At 43.6% G+C, this 17,535-nt stretch overlaps 1 protein-coding gene across 1 annotated transcript in view; it reads right to left on the reverse strand.

Annotated features, from left to right (window-relative positions):
• The window catches only part of PKHD1 (PKHD1 ciliary IPT domain containing fibrocystin/polyductin), a 663,908-nt gene that overhangs the window by 582,868 nt on the left and 63,505 nt on the right, over nucleotides 1-17,535 (reverse strand). Inside the window, 5 exon segments of the mRNA XM_088467197.1 lie at nucleotides 52-2,007; nucleotides 2,075-2,639; nucleotides 3,860-4,500; nucleotides 9,851-11,452; nucleotides 13,382-13,449. Coding sequence (XP_088323323.1) covers nucleotides 52-2,007; nucleotides 2,075-2,639; nucleotides 3,860-4,500; nucleotides 9,851-11,452; nucleotides 13,382-13,449 — 4,832 coding nt within the window.

The following is a 17,535-nucleotide window of genomic DNA, read 5'->3' on the forward strand; positions in this document are numbered from 1 at the left end:
CTTTGGAAATAGGTTTTTTAAGGATGGACGAAGATAACCTAGGTGGCTTACCATTCCAGATGAAACGGTTGACTGATTTCTGAAGGTTTTCAAGGAAGGTAAGGGGTACCACCACTGGGAGGGTTTGGAAAAGGTAGAGCCATTTGGGGAGGATATTCATTTTTACTGCGATGATCCTGCCCAGCCACAAGAGTATAAGCCGTTTCCAGGAAGTCAGATCCGCTTGTAATTTAGCAAAAAGTAGGGGAAAATTTTCCTGAAATAAAAGATCATAACGGGATGTCAGGAAGACCCCAAGGTATTTCATTTTTTTATATTGCCACTTAAAACTGTAGGAGGATTTAAGGGTCTCAACATCCTGGTGGGGGATGTGGAGGGGCATGGCTTCAGATTTTGAAAAATTAATTTTATATCCAGAGAGGACACCATAATGGTCTAATAATTTGTAAAGGTTGGGTAAAGATATCCGGGGCTGAGTGAGGGTAAGTAGGATGTCGTCAGCAAAGAGGGCGATTTTGGAAGATGAATTCCCGACCTGCACTCCGTGAATGCTAGGGTTTAGTCGGATGAGGGCGGCCAGGGGCTCTATCACTAGGGCGAAGATCAAAGGGGACAAAGGGCATCCCTGCCTGGTGCCATTTGAGATAAAGAAACGGTTGGAGGGGATTCCATTGATGGAAACAGTGGCAGAGGGAGTGGAATAGAGGGCCATGACACTAGTCAGGAAGTCTCCCGACATCCCAAACGATCGTAGGGTCTGAGACATAAAGGTCCAAGAGATCCTATCGAATGCTTTTTCAGCATCGAGAGAAAGAACAATAGCTGGAGATCTCCTGGAGTTTATGGTATGAATTAAATTTATGGTTCTACGGGTATTATCCCGAGCTTGACGACCCGGCACAAAGCCAACCTGATCATAATGGACCAAGGAGGGAAGGACCTGGTTGAGTCTATTGGCTAAAATTTTAGCATATATTTTAATATCTAGATTGAGAAGGGAGATAGGTCTATAACTAGCACAATTGTGCGGGTCCTTACCCTCCTTAGGTATCGCGACAATTCTGGCTTCTAACATATCCGCAGGGAAGGAGCCCCCTTGTAAAACAGTATTAAAGAGGGAGTGCAGGTGGGGAACCAGATGCTCCATGAATTTTTTATAGTATGCAGCTGTAAAGCTGTCAGGTCCGGGGGACTTGCCAGACTTCTGTTGTTTAATAGAAGTTATAATTTCCTCTTCTGAGATCTCCTCACTCAAACCCCGGAGTGCCTCCTGAGATAGCTGAGGAAGATTGACGGTGGAAAGAAATTCTTGGATTGCCGTCTCAGTAGGTGGGATAGAAGTAGGGTATGAAGAAGAATGTAAGTTATACAATTTATTGTAAAAATTTTGAAATTCAGATCGAATAGCTGCCGGGTCATGAAGAAGATGATTATTGGAATTTTTAATCATAAGGATATTTCTATGGGTTCGTGCCGTACGAAGCCTAGATGCCAAAATCTTATCAGCTTTATCTCCTTTTTCGTAAAAGGTTTGACGCAGCCATTTTAGACGTTTAGCTGTGTGTTGGGAAAAAAGGAGAGCGAGGGAGTGTCGAACAGCAAGGAGCTCTTGTTGGAGGGAAGGGCTAGGGAACTGTTTATGTTGTGACTCTAGTTGTTGAAGATGAATTGAGAGGGAGTTAGTACGGGTTTGAAAATCTTTTTTAGCTTTGGAAGCTATACTAATCAAATGTCCCCGTAGAACAGCTTTATGAGCCAACCAGAGAGTGGAGGGAGAGGTGTCTGGGAGAGCGTTTAATTGAAAATAATCCGTAAGTAGGGTTTTGAGACGGGTGATCGTATCGCGAGAATGAAGAATGGTGTCATTTAAGCGCCATGTCATTGGACGAGGACGTTCAGTAATACAAGATAGGTCGGCTGAAACAGGAGCGTGATCAGACCATATCAAAGGATGGACATGAACATCCACAAGTTGCAGGGCTAGGTCGTGGCTGAGCAGGATCATGTCTATACGGGAATAGGAGTTGTGGACAGAGGAGAAGAAAGTATAGTCTCGAGTGAGGGGCTCTCGAACCATAGAGAAGCTGGGATTTCATGAGATCAAGCAGCGCCTTGGAATTACGGAGGTCTGCCCTGCCGGAGTTAGTGGCTCCCGAGGTAGATCTATCCAATGAAGGGTTCAATACTGCATTAAAGTCACCAGATACAATAAGGGAGCCCTGCCGTTTACGAGAGAGGAGGGTGTCTAGTCTAGTGAAAAAAGCTGGTTGGGCTTGGTTAGTGGCATATATGTTAACAATGGTGCAAAGAATATTATTAAGAGTACCCACAAGAATAAGAAAGCGACCCTCTTTATCTTCATAAGAATCGATCATATCAAAAGTGAGGTGGCGGGCAAATAGGATAGCAACTCCTCGTTTCTTCTGCTTAGAGTCGCAGGCATGATATGTGGTGGGATAGGATTTAGAGCGAAGTTCTGGATGGAGATTTCGCAGGAAATGAGTTTCTTGGAGAAATACTAAATCTCCTTTATATAAATTAAGAGTGGTAAAAAGTTTGCTACGCTTTTGTGGGCTATTGAGGCCCTTCACGTTGAAGGAGAGTACCTTAAGACCCATGCGCCATGGTTGAGAAAACAGCTAAAAAAACCACAAAAAACAATTGAAAGTGGAGAGGTAAGCAAAAGTGACACATCATCAGACATGTAAAAAGGAAGAAGTGGTCCTGTTTGAGAAGGAAGGAAAACTGGTAAGGGAAAAGGAAGGTAGGTCGGCCAAATGGTACAGAGGTCCAAGGCCACGGGTGCTGACAAAGGGGAGGGGAACTATGCACTAATGAAGCACATAGGTCAGCAGATGGGTACAAGACCCTGGGGGGGGCGCGGCAGAGGTAGATCGTTTATCCATAAAGAGGTCATAGAGAGGAAAAAATATATACATATAGAGCCCTCCCACAAGCCCCAAATATAATAAATATATGGAAAGAAAAATACAACATCGTACAAATGGAGTATAGGAAAAAAAAAAAAAAACATAGATAAACCTAAAAATAGAAATCAAAAAACAATATGATTGGAAAGAAAAAAAAAAAAAAAGGGGAACAAATAAATGGGAAAAGAAAATACAATAAACAAGAGATGGGAATAAATCGAGGAGTAAATCGAGGGATAAATCATCCAAAAAACACTGAAATACCAACCAATAAACAGAGTATATATATGTTCATAGATTTATATATATATATATATATATACACATATATATATATATATATATATATACAGATAAAGCAACAAAATCTCAGTAAGATTATAATAAATGAACAGCTAAGATAAGAACATATATAGATGTATCTTATATTCATTATGATGGAACTTCATCAAAACTTAATTACATAAACTTCTATAAAAATATCAAAAATAGGCTAGATGAGTTCCAGATACATATAATGAGACGGTAATGTAAAATATTCGTAATGGGGGACATCCTCACAAGTGGAGGGACCCCATCACGAAATCACAAAAATAATGCAACAATGAACCTATTAGAAGGTCTTAGGTTTCAGAGATCTGAGTGGAGGACTTGGAAGACTTAGGAACAGTAGACCATTCAGATAGAGGGGGGCGTCGAGTCGGTTGTCGAGACCTTTGAGGGAGGGAGGCGGAAGGTGTAGGACCAAGTTCTTCGGATATGCCCAGTGTTGATAGAAGAGGTTGAGCTTCGAGGAGAGACCGAGCCATACGTAATTGGTTCTGGTGCCATATTAGAATGCGAAAGGGGTAACCCCAACGGTAACCCCAACGTAGCAGGGTGGTAAGAGGCTTAAAGTCCCTACGTTTAGCAAGAGTCAGAGGGGAAACATCCTGAAAAATCTGGAGAGTAGCATCTCTAAAAGTGACTGAAGAGAGCTTGCGAACTTCTCTCATTATAGTCTCTTTGGCTGTAAAGTAGTGCATACGTAGGATGACGTCTCGGGGTTGAGAAGAAGATTGGGAGCGTGGCTTTAGCGCACGGTGGGCTCGGTCTAGGAGCAGGTGATCTTCCTGAGTAGAGGGAGAGAGTTGCATGAACAGGTCTTTGAGATAGAGCTCAAGGTGGGGGAGCTCGACGTCTTCGGGAATACCTTTGATGCGGATGTTGTTACGTCGGGCCCTGTTATCTTGATCTTCTTGACCGTCTTGAAGCTGAGCAACATCTTGGCGTAACTGTGTAAGGTCGGCGTCGTAAGATTGTTGGGATGTAACCACCTCCTCAACTCTACGTTCTAGTTGGTCTGTTCTGGAACCAATAGCAGAAATTTCCGCTTGCATGGCATGAAGAGCCTGAACAGATTTTTTCACATCTTTGAGTTCTTTGAACAGTAAAAGGAAGTCCCTGCGAGTAATGGGAGAGAGGTCATCTTCTTCCGATTCGGAGTTGGAGTGGTCAGGAGCTGATTCTGGTGCAGTATCTTTAGCATCAGGCAAGGATTTAGGTTTTGAAAGATATGGTGTAAGGTCTCCTGCGAGGGATTTCTTCGCCGTTCTAGGCATTATGAATATCGATGTATAAAAGGGAGCAAAAAAAAAAAATGTAAAAGAAACTCCACGTGTACTAATTAGGGGTGGGAGGGGATGAAATCAGTTAGTACATGTTGTAGCTGTCAGGTCGGGAGGGTAAACTGTATATCAATCTCGGCCACTGTAGTAAGAGTCGTAAGGGCGTCAAGGGGCCCAATTGCTAGTAATGTATGGAGATCTCTATGTAGGCAGCAACAAGGTCCCAGTCACAGCAGATGGAGAGAAAGTAGCCCGTCAGCGGAGGACCCAATCCAGCAGGAGGGAGAGAGCTGTGGATTGAAGCAGTGGATGTTCCTTAGACTGCAGAAGGGGGCCCCAGCCGGCGGTGTTTTGCAACAGTCCAAGGTGACCAGCACACAAGGGGAGAGGGTAGCAGGAGAAAGGAGGGCCCAGCAAGAGAGGAGAGGTCTCCAGATGCCTGTATATAATAGAACAGGCCAGCAGTAGTAGATCAGGTCCAACAGGAGGGGGGCAGCCAGTGGCAGAGGACCAGGTCCGGAAGAAGAGGGGCAGCCAGAGGTGGTAGCAGAGGCCCTGCACTTCTGGAGTGCAGCCGGGGCTCACAAAATGGCGGCCTCCCGCGATTCGCGGTTCCGGCCGCGGGTATTTCTAGGGGTCTCTGGGGGTATATACCTCTTCAGCCACAGCCAGTGAGGATCCGGAGGAGGGTAGGGATGTCGCGGCAATCACCCGAGGGGAGCGGCAGCGGTATCCAACAGCCACGATGCCGCTGGCAGAGTCGCGTCGGGGACAGAGCCAAAATTGAGGCCGCAGCTTCACCCTCAGAGTAGGCCGAAGCGGCGGTCGGGCGTCGGCGGATTCGCGACAGGCACAGCAGGGTCTCTGGGAGCCGGTAAGGTGTAGGAGCCCTCTGGGGAGAGTCAGCAGTAAGCAGGGGCTCCACAATATACTGCTTTTATTGCCGGTCAGACGGAGCCAGAGAAAGGCACGTCTGCTCCGGTGCTCAGTTAGGCCACGCCCCCGAGTGGAGTGTTTCTAACACATGGCTACTGTTTATATGTCACCACTTTTGCACGATAGCACTTTCTGAACGTATATTTATATTATTGCAGACTACACTATGTTTGTTTTATTTTTCTGGGTTTTTTTAGATTTACATCGTGGGATATACACGAAGACACTACAAGGATAGACTGTGTGTTTGGACCTCATGGACTTGGTCCTAATATCCCTGCTATAAAAGTTGTCACACTGAAGGCGCCGCTCCTTCACCCCCATTTTGTCTACATTATCTAAGTGATTTTTCTGAATAGATCACATATTGGAAAGTGCGGCAGCCACCTTAAATAGGGAGTGTGTTTGAGATATCCTATGTGGTTTTATTTTTTCACTATTTCTATTTCACATGTATTGTTTATGAGCTTTTGTGCGCCACTTATACCACTTTATATCATATATATATATATATATATATATATATATATAAACAAAGAAAAACTATTTGCAGGAACAGTGTCATCAAATTACTTCTAGATGTCAAGTCATAAAGAGTAAAAATAAATGCAAATATTGTAAAGCTATTCCTATGTAATAAACATGTGATACAGGCTCAGCAAATATATAATGTAGGAATGGTAATAATAAGGCTTAGACTATGGCGGGTGCAATAACTAAATTATGGTGTTTTTACTCACTAAAGTCATAGACAGCGTCAACTGTGTAATATTAGGCAGCTGAAACATCTTGGTGTGTGGATGGGATGTAGTCAAAATACCGATGGCCGGGAAGCCGTCTGATGAACTCCTGATGTCTAAATCCTGACTTGGGACTAAATATAGGCGCCTATATCCTGACGGCTATCTTCACCCCGACGACGGAATCCAGACAAAATTGTATAAAAAGTAGGGGGCGGGGGTTATTTTTAGGCACCCCCTGTGGGACTAAGGGTCAAGCACCCCCCTGGGGAGGTTTAGGCTGTGGAGAGGAGGGGTTAGGGTTAGGCACCACTGGGGGGACTTAGGGTCAGGCACCGCCCCGGGAGTTTTAGGGGTAGGCACCACCAAGGGAGGGTTAGGGTTAGGGGGGGAGAAGGGTAGGGTTAGCTGACTTACCAGCCCCGTTGGGACTCTTCTTGTTTGGGCTTCCGGCGTCAGTATTTCACCAGCACATGAGGAGATGCAATACGCTTATTGTTTATTAATTAAGGGGGCAAAAACCATTACTCCAACATGCATGCGTAGGGGGAGCTGGGGTATGCGCCACCCCGCCAACGGCTTCCATTGCTAGAGGGATGGGACAGACCCTGGCCTAGCCATAGAGGATGACCTGCTGGGAACAGGTAAGGTATGCAGGCATGGGAGGCACGAGGCAGGACGGATCGAGGGGGAGAGGCGCAACAGAACAGAGAGGGGACAGGGTGGGACAAGGCAGGACGGATCGGGGGAGGGGGGGCGCAACAGAACAGAGCGGAGAGGGGACGGGATGGGACAGAACAGAAGGCGGCATGGGGCAGAAAAGGAGGCGCAGACTAAGGTGACCCGGTCCCTTTACTAGTATAAATCATATTGGGCCTGTAAGATGATTATTAATTAATTTTAGCCTCATTAAATAATGACTGCACTCATAATAAGCGCGCTGTGCCTCCTCATGTGCTGATTGGCCTGACAGCTCTGGCGATTTTCTAGCAGTTTTGCCAAACTATTGTCTAATTTAACATTTGAAATCACCGCACATCATCCAAACTGCTGGATAGTATAACCCCAGTGATTAGGAGGAGCAACCTGCAAACAATGTACCGCAAGCACCACCTGCATATGCAGATTTTTAGTATATCTCCTTTTTTTAGGGCCGTATTCAAATACAGGCTAAAAGCCGCCATCGGCGATAAAGCGTTCGCCGATGCAATGTTTTCACCACATTCCCGCGTATCGCCCTATTCAATTCCAGGACGTTTTTCGCATGTGCGAAAACTCCATAGGCAAAAACAGGCGCAAAAGTTTCTCCACCCAGAGGCAGGAGAAAAGTTGTGCAAAATCCCTATTTTGGGCTAAAAATGTGGGGACTTGGGCCCTCATTCAGAGCCGTACGCTATGAGCAGAGCGCACGCTCTGAATGAGGGCCGCCCTCCATAATTATGGAGCGTCCTCCTGGACGCTCGTATAGCTGTGGGTCACCACCCACAGCCTATACGAGCGTGCAGTTTGATGGCCGCGATGGTCTTGATCATCGCGACCATCGCCACTGCGAGCCGGAGCCTGCGGTTGAGGTTTTCAACCGCAAGGCCCGGAGTGATTTTGGCTCTATCAGAGCCAAAATCACTCCCACTGACATCACTAGTGATGTCAGTGGGGCCGGCTTTTGACGGGAGGCGTTCCCTTGGGAACGCCCCCATCAGGGAGGCACGCCCCCGGCACGCCCACCAAAGGGGGCGTGCTGTCAATCAACATCGACAGCACGCCCCCTTTGATCAGACATAACGAGCGAAGGAAAGTCCTTCGCTCGTCGCGTCTGGCACATGCACACGACGGAGCTCCCGCCGTCGTGCGCATGCTCAGTGCAGACCATCGACCCACTTGCGAGCGGACATCCGCTCGCGAGTGGGTCTGAATCAGGGCCTTGGTTCAGAACCCTTTGGACACCCTCCCCCGTAATGACTAATTAGGCCAAAAAATAAAATAAAAAAATATCTCAATTCCCCCTAAAAAAAAAAAAAAGTCATGTAATTTTTGGGGTGAAAATGTAAAAAGTGTTTGAAAATGGGCAAAGAGTTCTGGATCTGGTATTTTGGGGTGCGGTAAGGATGGGACAGGTGTTTTTAGGATTGCAGGTGGCTGTACAGCGGGTGTATTTTTAAAATGTTTTTTTTTATTAATGCACTTTAGAACCCCAAACATATACTAGCACCCATTTAAATGTACCCGCAATTTAACTACAGCAATTATTTTTTACAAAAGAAATTGCTTTAGGTAATGTTTCGGAATCGGTATGATTTACTGCTGCCCAGCGGTTGGAATCCCGACAGCGGCATCCCGGCAGAGGAGGAAATCCCGATCATCCTAAGGTAAGTACTAACTAACCTATTTCTACCCCCTAACCCTAACTCTACCTTAGCAGTGCCTAACCCTAACCTTCCCCCCAGTGCCTAACCCTATTACTCCCTCTAAGTGCCTAAACCTAACCCCCCCTTCTCTGCCACCTAAACCTAAGTCCCCCAGGGGGGTGCCTAACCCTAAGTTCCCCCCGGGGGTGCCTAACTCTAACCCTCCCTTCCCCTAGCCTAACCCTAAACTCCCGGGGGGTGCCTAACCCTAAATCCCCCCCCCCGGGAGTCCCTAAAGCTAACACTTCCCCTTCCACCATGGCTAAGAGCTCAGACGCCCGGCTTACCTACGTTCGGTATGCCGGATGTTGGAATTTCAGCGTGGGGCTAATGATAGGCGTCGGTATTTAGATGCCTATCTTTAGTCCCATGCCTTCAGTGTCGGGATTTCGGCGGTCGCCATTTCGACCACCGGCTGTCGGGATTAGGTCCGCCGGCTTCCCGACTGCATATCCATTTTTCAACACTTATACAACTATGCATATAACAGCCCTTTGACTCAATTTAAATTTAAAATACTTTTATTTGGGCTATTAATACAGTTCTATATTGATTTCCGGGGTCAGTTAGGCCTTTAATGGCTGATTTTCCCAAATTAAGCTGTCCTTTTCGCTACTTTCACCATTCGCGGAATTCGCACCTATGCTTATTCGCCTGTTTTGGAATTGAATAGGACGAAAAGCAGGTTCGCACATTGTGAAAGTACGCGATAACTTCGCCGCCAAACTGGCGAATGAGGCGAAAAGATCGCAGCGGTGAATGCTTTTCGCCAGCTGCGACTTTTCGCCTCTAATTGAATTCGCCCCTTAATGTTAAAATGAAAGTTCACTTAAGTGATGTGAAGTGGCTCATTTTTAAATGGTCTTACACCCTTCTTCCTATTGATACATAACTTCTCCTTCAGATGAGCGCCTGTACTTTAAGCACTTTATAAATGTCCTAGCACATCACTTAGCGCAAAGGAATAAATTAGTGATGTCATAAAGCAGCGTAATATTGAATATTATTGATTGATTTTGCAATGTCTGGTAAGAGTCACCCAATCACACAGTATCAGTGATACAAGCGGACATATGATTGAAGGGCGCTACGTCATTGTACCATGACACAAAATGGTAACACATGAACGCGCAATGTGATAAAATTGCAACATCTGTAAATTGTAAGTTAAACATAATAACAAATATTAACTACAAAAATATAATAAACCATATGGCCGCCTATACACTCACCAATGTTATTCCTCAATGAAGTGACAGTAAGTGGGAACACAATTGTGATATTTGACGTGGCCCAGCCTCTTTCAGTATGGAGACATTGGATTCCGTATCTCCCAGCTGGAAGATTAGAGACAGAGCATTGGATCTCCGACGTGCTTCCAGAAACTTTGGTACAATTGTAATCTCCAACTGTGATGTGTACGAGGTCTACAGCTGTAACACCTGACACATCCAAAATTAACACAGCATCCCTTTCCAGGACTGAATGCACTGCGGGTGTGTATAGTTCTTCCAAATAGACGTTACCCAGGGTGTAGTTGTAATTATCCACTTGTATTGTTATACTCAGAGTTCCGTTTCCCAGTGGGACAATGCATTTGATTATGGTGTAATTAGCAGTAGCAATAACACAGTGGCCGAGATTTCCTACTAGGACTAAGGTAGAGTTGCGGCCTTGTAACCCTGCTCCTTCTATTGTTAAACGGCCACCTCCATTAATACCAAAATGCAGGGGATACATCTTTGTTATTTGTGGGTTGACAGAAAAACTAAAGGGTTTCAGTGATAGGCACGTATATCCATCTCCTGCGGATGGAAAACTCACTGTATGATTCCCAGGAGGAATCGAGTCTTCGAGATGGCATCCCAAAACTGTCTCATTCCAAGAGGTCACTTTGCATTCTAGGTTACTGTCCACCACAATCTGGAGTTTCTTGTTTAACTGTTGGCCAAAAACGTAGAGGACAAAGGTTGTCCTCTCTAGCTTCAAAAGAATTTCATTGACCACAGGGATCTCTTCTGGAACCAGACGGAAAGTGCAGTTTCTTTTGCAGATTCCAGGAACTCCATTAACAACGACCACAACTTGAATATGAGCAGGAAATGATGTGTTCTGGCTGTTGTTAACTTTTAGAACACACTTAATTGTGGTACTATTAGCACTTACAACAGGGCAAGCATAATCACTAGTCAGGGATACAGTTGTCGTGTCTTTAGTAGATGCATAAAAAGATCCAAATATTGTGAGAACGGTTCCACCACACAATGGACCTTCTTCGGGAGATAAGGAGGATGCATAATGTACAACCTCAAATGTCCGCTCCTCTGATGTGATGTTAGCAAATCCAAGTCTATCACTGTAGACGTTTATACGGTATTTCCCAACAACAACATTATGGAGAGGTATTACAAAGCCAGAGTTCTGTAGTTCTGTATAGTTTTTATTATACTCCACTCCGCAATGAACATTTTTAAAGAGAATGACTGAGTTTGTTATATTAACTCCTGTAAGGAGCAACCACAAGCTGCCTTTTACCATGGACCAAGACAGATTGGAGACAGTTGGCGTGAAGTCTCTGTGGTAAGTAAAGATAAGGCCACTGGTGTTTATTAAGTCTGGAAGTATTTTCTCGGCTGAAATATTTGCAAGTGAAACCTTGAGAGGGACAGTCACATTTTCTTCCTCTGTGCTAAAATAGAGGTACGGGGGTGTCTGGCACTTGATGATGTACTCAGTGGATGATAGAAGTCTACAGGATTGTCCTCCAACAGTTACTGAAATCAGTGACGTATTGGAACTAAATCCTTTACCGAAGATGCTGATAATAGTCCCACCTAAAAACACACACAAAAACATCACGATTATATATGAATGGATTTGGTCAGTTTTTCGATCTTCTGTTCAATTAAAAAAAACCGGAATGACGTGGTGGATTGTGAAGGTCATTTATGAACCACACAATCAGAGGATGAGCGTTATCTCTTTACACCGTATGCGCAATCGTACCGTCCTCTCCTGCTAGTGTCTATCTCACAGTCTATGGGAACATCCCCATAAAAGCAATATGCACCTAGCTTTGCAAGTTAGAGGATAATACAGAAAAAAAATACTTTGCAAGTTAGAGGATAATACAGAAAAAAAATACTTCAAGGTCCAACTTTAGTACCACTATAGAACCAGCGCCCTTAACTCATTTAAAGCTTTTCATCTTTTCTCAGAAAATACAACTTGGTTTAGCCTAATTTATAAATTAATAAATTAATTAACCGAATAGAAACTGTCACTTTCATGTATACGAAGCATTTTATTTTACATTGGTCACACAGTGCCTAGAAATACGCTATCCCACAAAAATGGGACTATACGGTGTTAAGTGTGTCCAATTATAAGTGTAAGGACCTGATCGTTCTCACCTCAAAGGTGGCAGAACATGCAAATCTTTAACAGGAAGAAAAAGGCCGTGCACCCCCCCTGTAAAGGAGTATAAATAGAGTTCAGGACGGCTGTATAACACCAAAAGATTGCTAGGGCAATAGGACATATACTAGAAGACCAGAGGTTAATAATTTATTTTACAGAATAAACCCATAGATTATTTCCGCCGAGAGTTTTGACAGGCGACTCGCACAGTAAACAAATTCAAATACGAATTCAGTTGTAAATTAAGTACAATTATATGTAAAAAAAAAAAAAACATTGAGATGAAAACAAAATCAAGGGTATATTAAAAGAAAAAAGGAAGACACTGTAATGTACATACTGTATGTGTCCACATACATCTAGCTTCCTTGCCCGTTAAACAGCTTTTCTAGGCGCGCCATGCCGTGGCGTGACTTGGTAGCGCAGAGTGTCTTTTTGTGCATCTAAATGTGCCTTATTCACAAAGTGATGCAAATAAAACGTGCAAGCAGCTTATGCTGTTTACAATGACATGCGGCGGGATCGGTATGAAATACCACCGGACACATGTCCGGCGGTCCTAATCCCGACGCTGGAAGACCGGCGGTTCTAATCCCGACAGGTAAGTATTTTAGTATTTACTAACCTATCCCCCCCCAACCCTAACCCTCCCTTAGGGATGCCTAACCCTAACCTCCCCATCAAGTGCCTAACCCTAACCCCCCCTGTAAGTGCCTAAACCTAAGCCCCCCTTCCACGCAGCCTAAACCTAAGTCTCCCAGGGGGGTGCCTAACCCTAACCTGCCCCTGGGGCCTAACCCTAACCCCCCCTTCTCCTAGCCTAACCCTCCCGGGGGGATGCCTAACCCTAAGTCCCCCTGGGAGCCTCTAACCTAACCCTCCCCTGTCCGCGCCCGGCTTATCTTTGATCGGGATGCCGGGCATCGGGCTCCCGGCGTAGGTAAAATGAAAGGCGTTGGGATTTCGACGCCTGTCATTAGACCCTTGCCGGGATTAGACAGTTGGGATGCCGACGGTCGGCATGTAGACCATTGGCATCCCGACTGCATACCTATGCGGCATGCCTATATTCTGTGTGCGACTGTGTGTGTATCTGCATGCAAAATGCTACGTTACAGTGTCACAGCCGCTGACACTGTAATGTAGGATTTCGCATACAGATATTACCACTGTAGCACACAGAATATAGCTCACGCATAATGTGTAACGCAACTTGTAGACGATAGATGTATGTGGACTCATCTGTAATAGCAACAATGTAAAGGCTACATAATATGGACCATCAAAAGAACTGTTTTGCTAAGGTAAGCAAAACTGTTGAAATAAGATCTCTGCGTCATTACCCAAGAACGATCCACAGCACGGCTCCAGGTGGTATGTCACCAGGATGTACCTGATAGTTGGCCGAAACCTGTAAAACAAATAAGGGAACATGTGAAAAGTTCTCTCAGCTAACTTTGTCGGCTTCCTGTGAATGATAATGATATCTGGAAATGTGATGTCACTTTTCCTGCCGGTCACGTTGCTCCTTGCAGAAACAGCGCCCTTGCCAGCAGCGACAATGCTGGTAGCATTCCACGGGATACTCTTTTCATCATCGGCTCAAACAGCTTTTCAAAGCTGATTAATTCCAACAATTATTCGGACAACATTAGAGAGGATAATTAGGAGCATGAAAGCGTTATACCAGCTCTAAGTCCATATGAACTTGACAAAGTAAATGAGATATATGAAATGGTGAAGAGACTGCGACTTCTGTATTTTAGCGGTCTCGCAGTGCTTTAAAATATAACATAACAGACGTGATGGATCTTTAATAAACAACGGTGATTATTTCTCTGAGTTTATCGTACGTAAATTACAACTGCAGATGTGTCCAGGTACACCAATGCTCAAATTGCGCCAAATAGCCCCTTTTGGTGTGACATGGACTTTGCGAGTAAGCTGCACCATCGGTTTCGCCAGTGTTTTATTCACAAAGTATGTCTAGCTAATGCGACAAAAGTACAGTTCACGGGTACCCCACACACTGGCGCTGGCAGTACTTGCAGCTGCTGTGACTCAAATTATAACCTGGGCTAAAAGGACCGATACGTGTGAGCTGCTCCATGCCTTGCGCAATGCATCACTGTGCTTAATCCGCAAATTTCTGCCTCTTCTATTGTGACAAAAGTACTAATCTAGTATGTCTGGTACACTGTATGCACCTTTGTAGGCGGCTATAATGCAAATCAGATGCTACATGTAGGAATGAGTACAAAAGTCCAGTAATGGCTACCGATGGCAGAGGGTGTAAGTCGTGTCATGCATGTCTCGTGCCACATAGCACAAAAAGGATAGGTGTATGAGGACACATCTGAAACAAAACAAGGAAAAAGGGAAGGGGAATATCGTCGCACAGACTAAAGAAAGAAAGAATATTCGATCATGGAATAATAGGACCACTATGCCTATTGTAGACTAGAATAAATCTAGAATAATTATATTAGGGCAGTGGTGGTGCTCACTAGAGTCACAGTCATAGATGAGAACAAACAGAAAAGGGAAAAACTCTGTTTTGTGAGCACTCTTGGTTATTGTACAAAGATTAATACATAACTGTTATTAAATAGCAAAGAAATAAAATAATTGCCCTAGATAAACTCCTATGGAAAGTAATATAGATGAATACCGTACAGTGAAGTATATAGCTTATACCATTTACATTTGTGTAAATAAACTTATACACATAACCAGTACATACATATAATAAAAAGGAGAAACAACTCCTTACAAATACAGAAACAGACCAAAAATTTTTTAGAACATAAAACTGTGTAGGCAGAACGGTATGTTCTAATATTCTAATAGTTCAAAATTACTATAAGATATGAACTTATAATATCAATGCCTGGCGAAATATTTGCTGTAAAAATATTCATACCATCAACAAACCAGTCATAGTATCATAATGGTGTGTACAGTCAGTGTTCAGCAAAAAGAATGAAACAAAAACATAATATTCCTAGATAACCTCAAAGGGAAATGACAGGATAGTTAGGAGACAACAAATGTTCTGCAAATAACTCAAAAGGCCCCCACTTTACCCTAGGTCATCTGTGAGGACGTTAAAGAGCCAATAGCAGACATTGTCCCCTAGAATATAAAGAGTGAATGATACAAATCTCAGATTAGATCTCAAATTTCTGGACGTCTTACTTAAGCATAGAACGTACAGTAAAAGGACCATATGTCTGAGCCAGTAATCAAGCATTCAGAGTGATACAATAGTGAAAAACTGTTATTGTACACCCATAAACTGCAGTGTATCACATAACACGTAGAACTGTAGTGACTATAACAAAGTGATGTCAGAAGACAAGGAGAAGAAATATCAGAACAGTGAGGGAACAGGACCGATATTCCCAGTTCTACCACAACTCATTTAGTCCAAAGGCCATTGATGAGAGGTGTGACATGGGAAGACAGTTATACCCTCTGAACGTCAAGAGTGAGTGATACGTTACTCAGATATTCCTTTCTGCTTTCTGATGTCATACTCTGGGCATAGAACAACCGATGAGAGAAGTACTGATCTGAAGTTGTACCTAATCAGTCAGAGTGATACACAGTTATAGACTAGGTCATTTATAATTGTTTAGAATCAATTAGAAGTTAAGGTAGGATATATATACAAATGAAAGTGTTATAATAATTGGTGAATCAAACTGTGCCCATACATGATAAACAACAAATCCAAAGTATGTACGCTGCAAATGCTGATAGTATGGATATAGTCCAATATATCTTTAGGACACCTTTACATAGTCCAGTTACAATTTGTGTCACCTCAAGGTCTAAATACAGGTCAATCTTGTGTTTTTACATGTAGACACCATACCAGACAGACCTTAAATGTCCACTTAGTGATGTAATAATCATAATGAGACAAAATTCACAATCTTCAGTGTATGGATCGTATCTCATATTCTCATGGGAAAATAAATGTCCCAATATCAGTTCTCTGATGTTATCTCTTGTGGATTCGTACATAGAAAGGGATGTTCAAACATACAGTAGTGCAGACTTGAAAAGTTCAAAAATCGCGATCCTCTGTGGGGATTGTGTACAATGGTGTACCCAAAATGTCACATAACCAAAAAGGTTTCCCTAAGGAAACCAAAATAATGGATTTTTTGAGGTGTACACTCACAATACAGCAGTGTAGAGCAATTTATAAAGAAATTATACCTGAAGTGACAATGAAAAACGTACTCTAAGTACAGTTAGGACTATGCAGGTACACACAACATGCATAACAAACGCTTACCGGACATCAAACATGTGATAAAACATAAAAGGGAGACCTTACTGAATACCGACTGACAGATGCAGAGTCCCGTGCTGCTCAGCCACGGGCACCCTAGCTGTGTGCCGATGCGCGTTTCGCCAACGGCTTGTTCACGGAAAGAGCAGCTGTACATAACAAATGTAATGGCAACAAGCCCAAAATGTGCTTTGCAATGATAATTATCGAGCATGTTGGTAAATGTGGTAAGAAGTTGGACACAGATGTCTGCACACACAGACAAATCATGTTAGAATACAGCACCTCAGGCCTCTTGGCTGAACGGCCATATATCGGAAGTGCAAAGGCTGTATTGTACAGTGCTGCAAAAGCTGCTGCTGCAGTATAAATATATAAATATATGTTAATATATAAATAAGATTACCACAGGTGCGGCCCATCCTTACGCTCTATTCCATTGTATACCTTCCCGTGGATCTATGGGGATCATGCAATAGGTTCGGAGATTACAGAACCGGCGTAATTTTGGCAAGTTCACAGATAGATTTAAAGGGGCAATTAGTTTTTTTTGGGAGAGCTAACATTTTTCTGTACTGTAAACTACCCATGCCAGGAGATCTGTAGATTTTTGAGGTAGAGGCCTCTAAGCAGTCTATAATCTTTCTGTTTATAAGTGATTAGACATTTGCTGCCATACAGTACGTACAAAATCTTGGTAGTATGGGAACTGGACATATCTCGGCAAGCATTAAAGTGATAGCCGCTGCAGCCAAAAATGCAGGTGCAACTCAACAGTGTCCAAGGATCAGCCTGCAATTAAAACTGGGATTATTATGCTCACAAATTTATCACAGCACAATATCCATGCCTATGGGGATGGTCTGGAAGCATGCAGTACTTCTCTCCATGGGGGTATATTTACTAAAGTGAGAGTTTTTAGAAGTGGAGATGTTGCCCATAGCAACCAATCAGATTCTAGCTATTATCTTCTAGAAGGTGCTAGATAAATGTTAAGTAGAATCTGATTGGTTGCTATGGGCAACGTCTCCACTTCTAAAAACCTGCACTTTAGTAAATATATATCCCCAGCAGTCCACCTGGTTTGGTTATAGCAGATTTGTTCCCAAAACAGAAAATGCCAGGATTGAGTTCCCAGGTGATTTTCTGATTCCCAACTGTAATCTCCTATCAGCAGCTTCCGTAATGCTG

Source organism: Taudactylus pleione, unplaced genomic scaffold (assembly GCF_031769625.1).
Source record: "Taudactylus pleione unplaced genomic scaffold, aTauple2 ptg000070l, whole genome shotgun sequence".
Classification (NCBI taxonomy): Eukaryota; Metazoa; Chordata; class Amphibia; order Anura; family Myobatrachidae; genus Taudactylus; species Taudactylus pleione.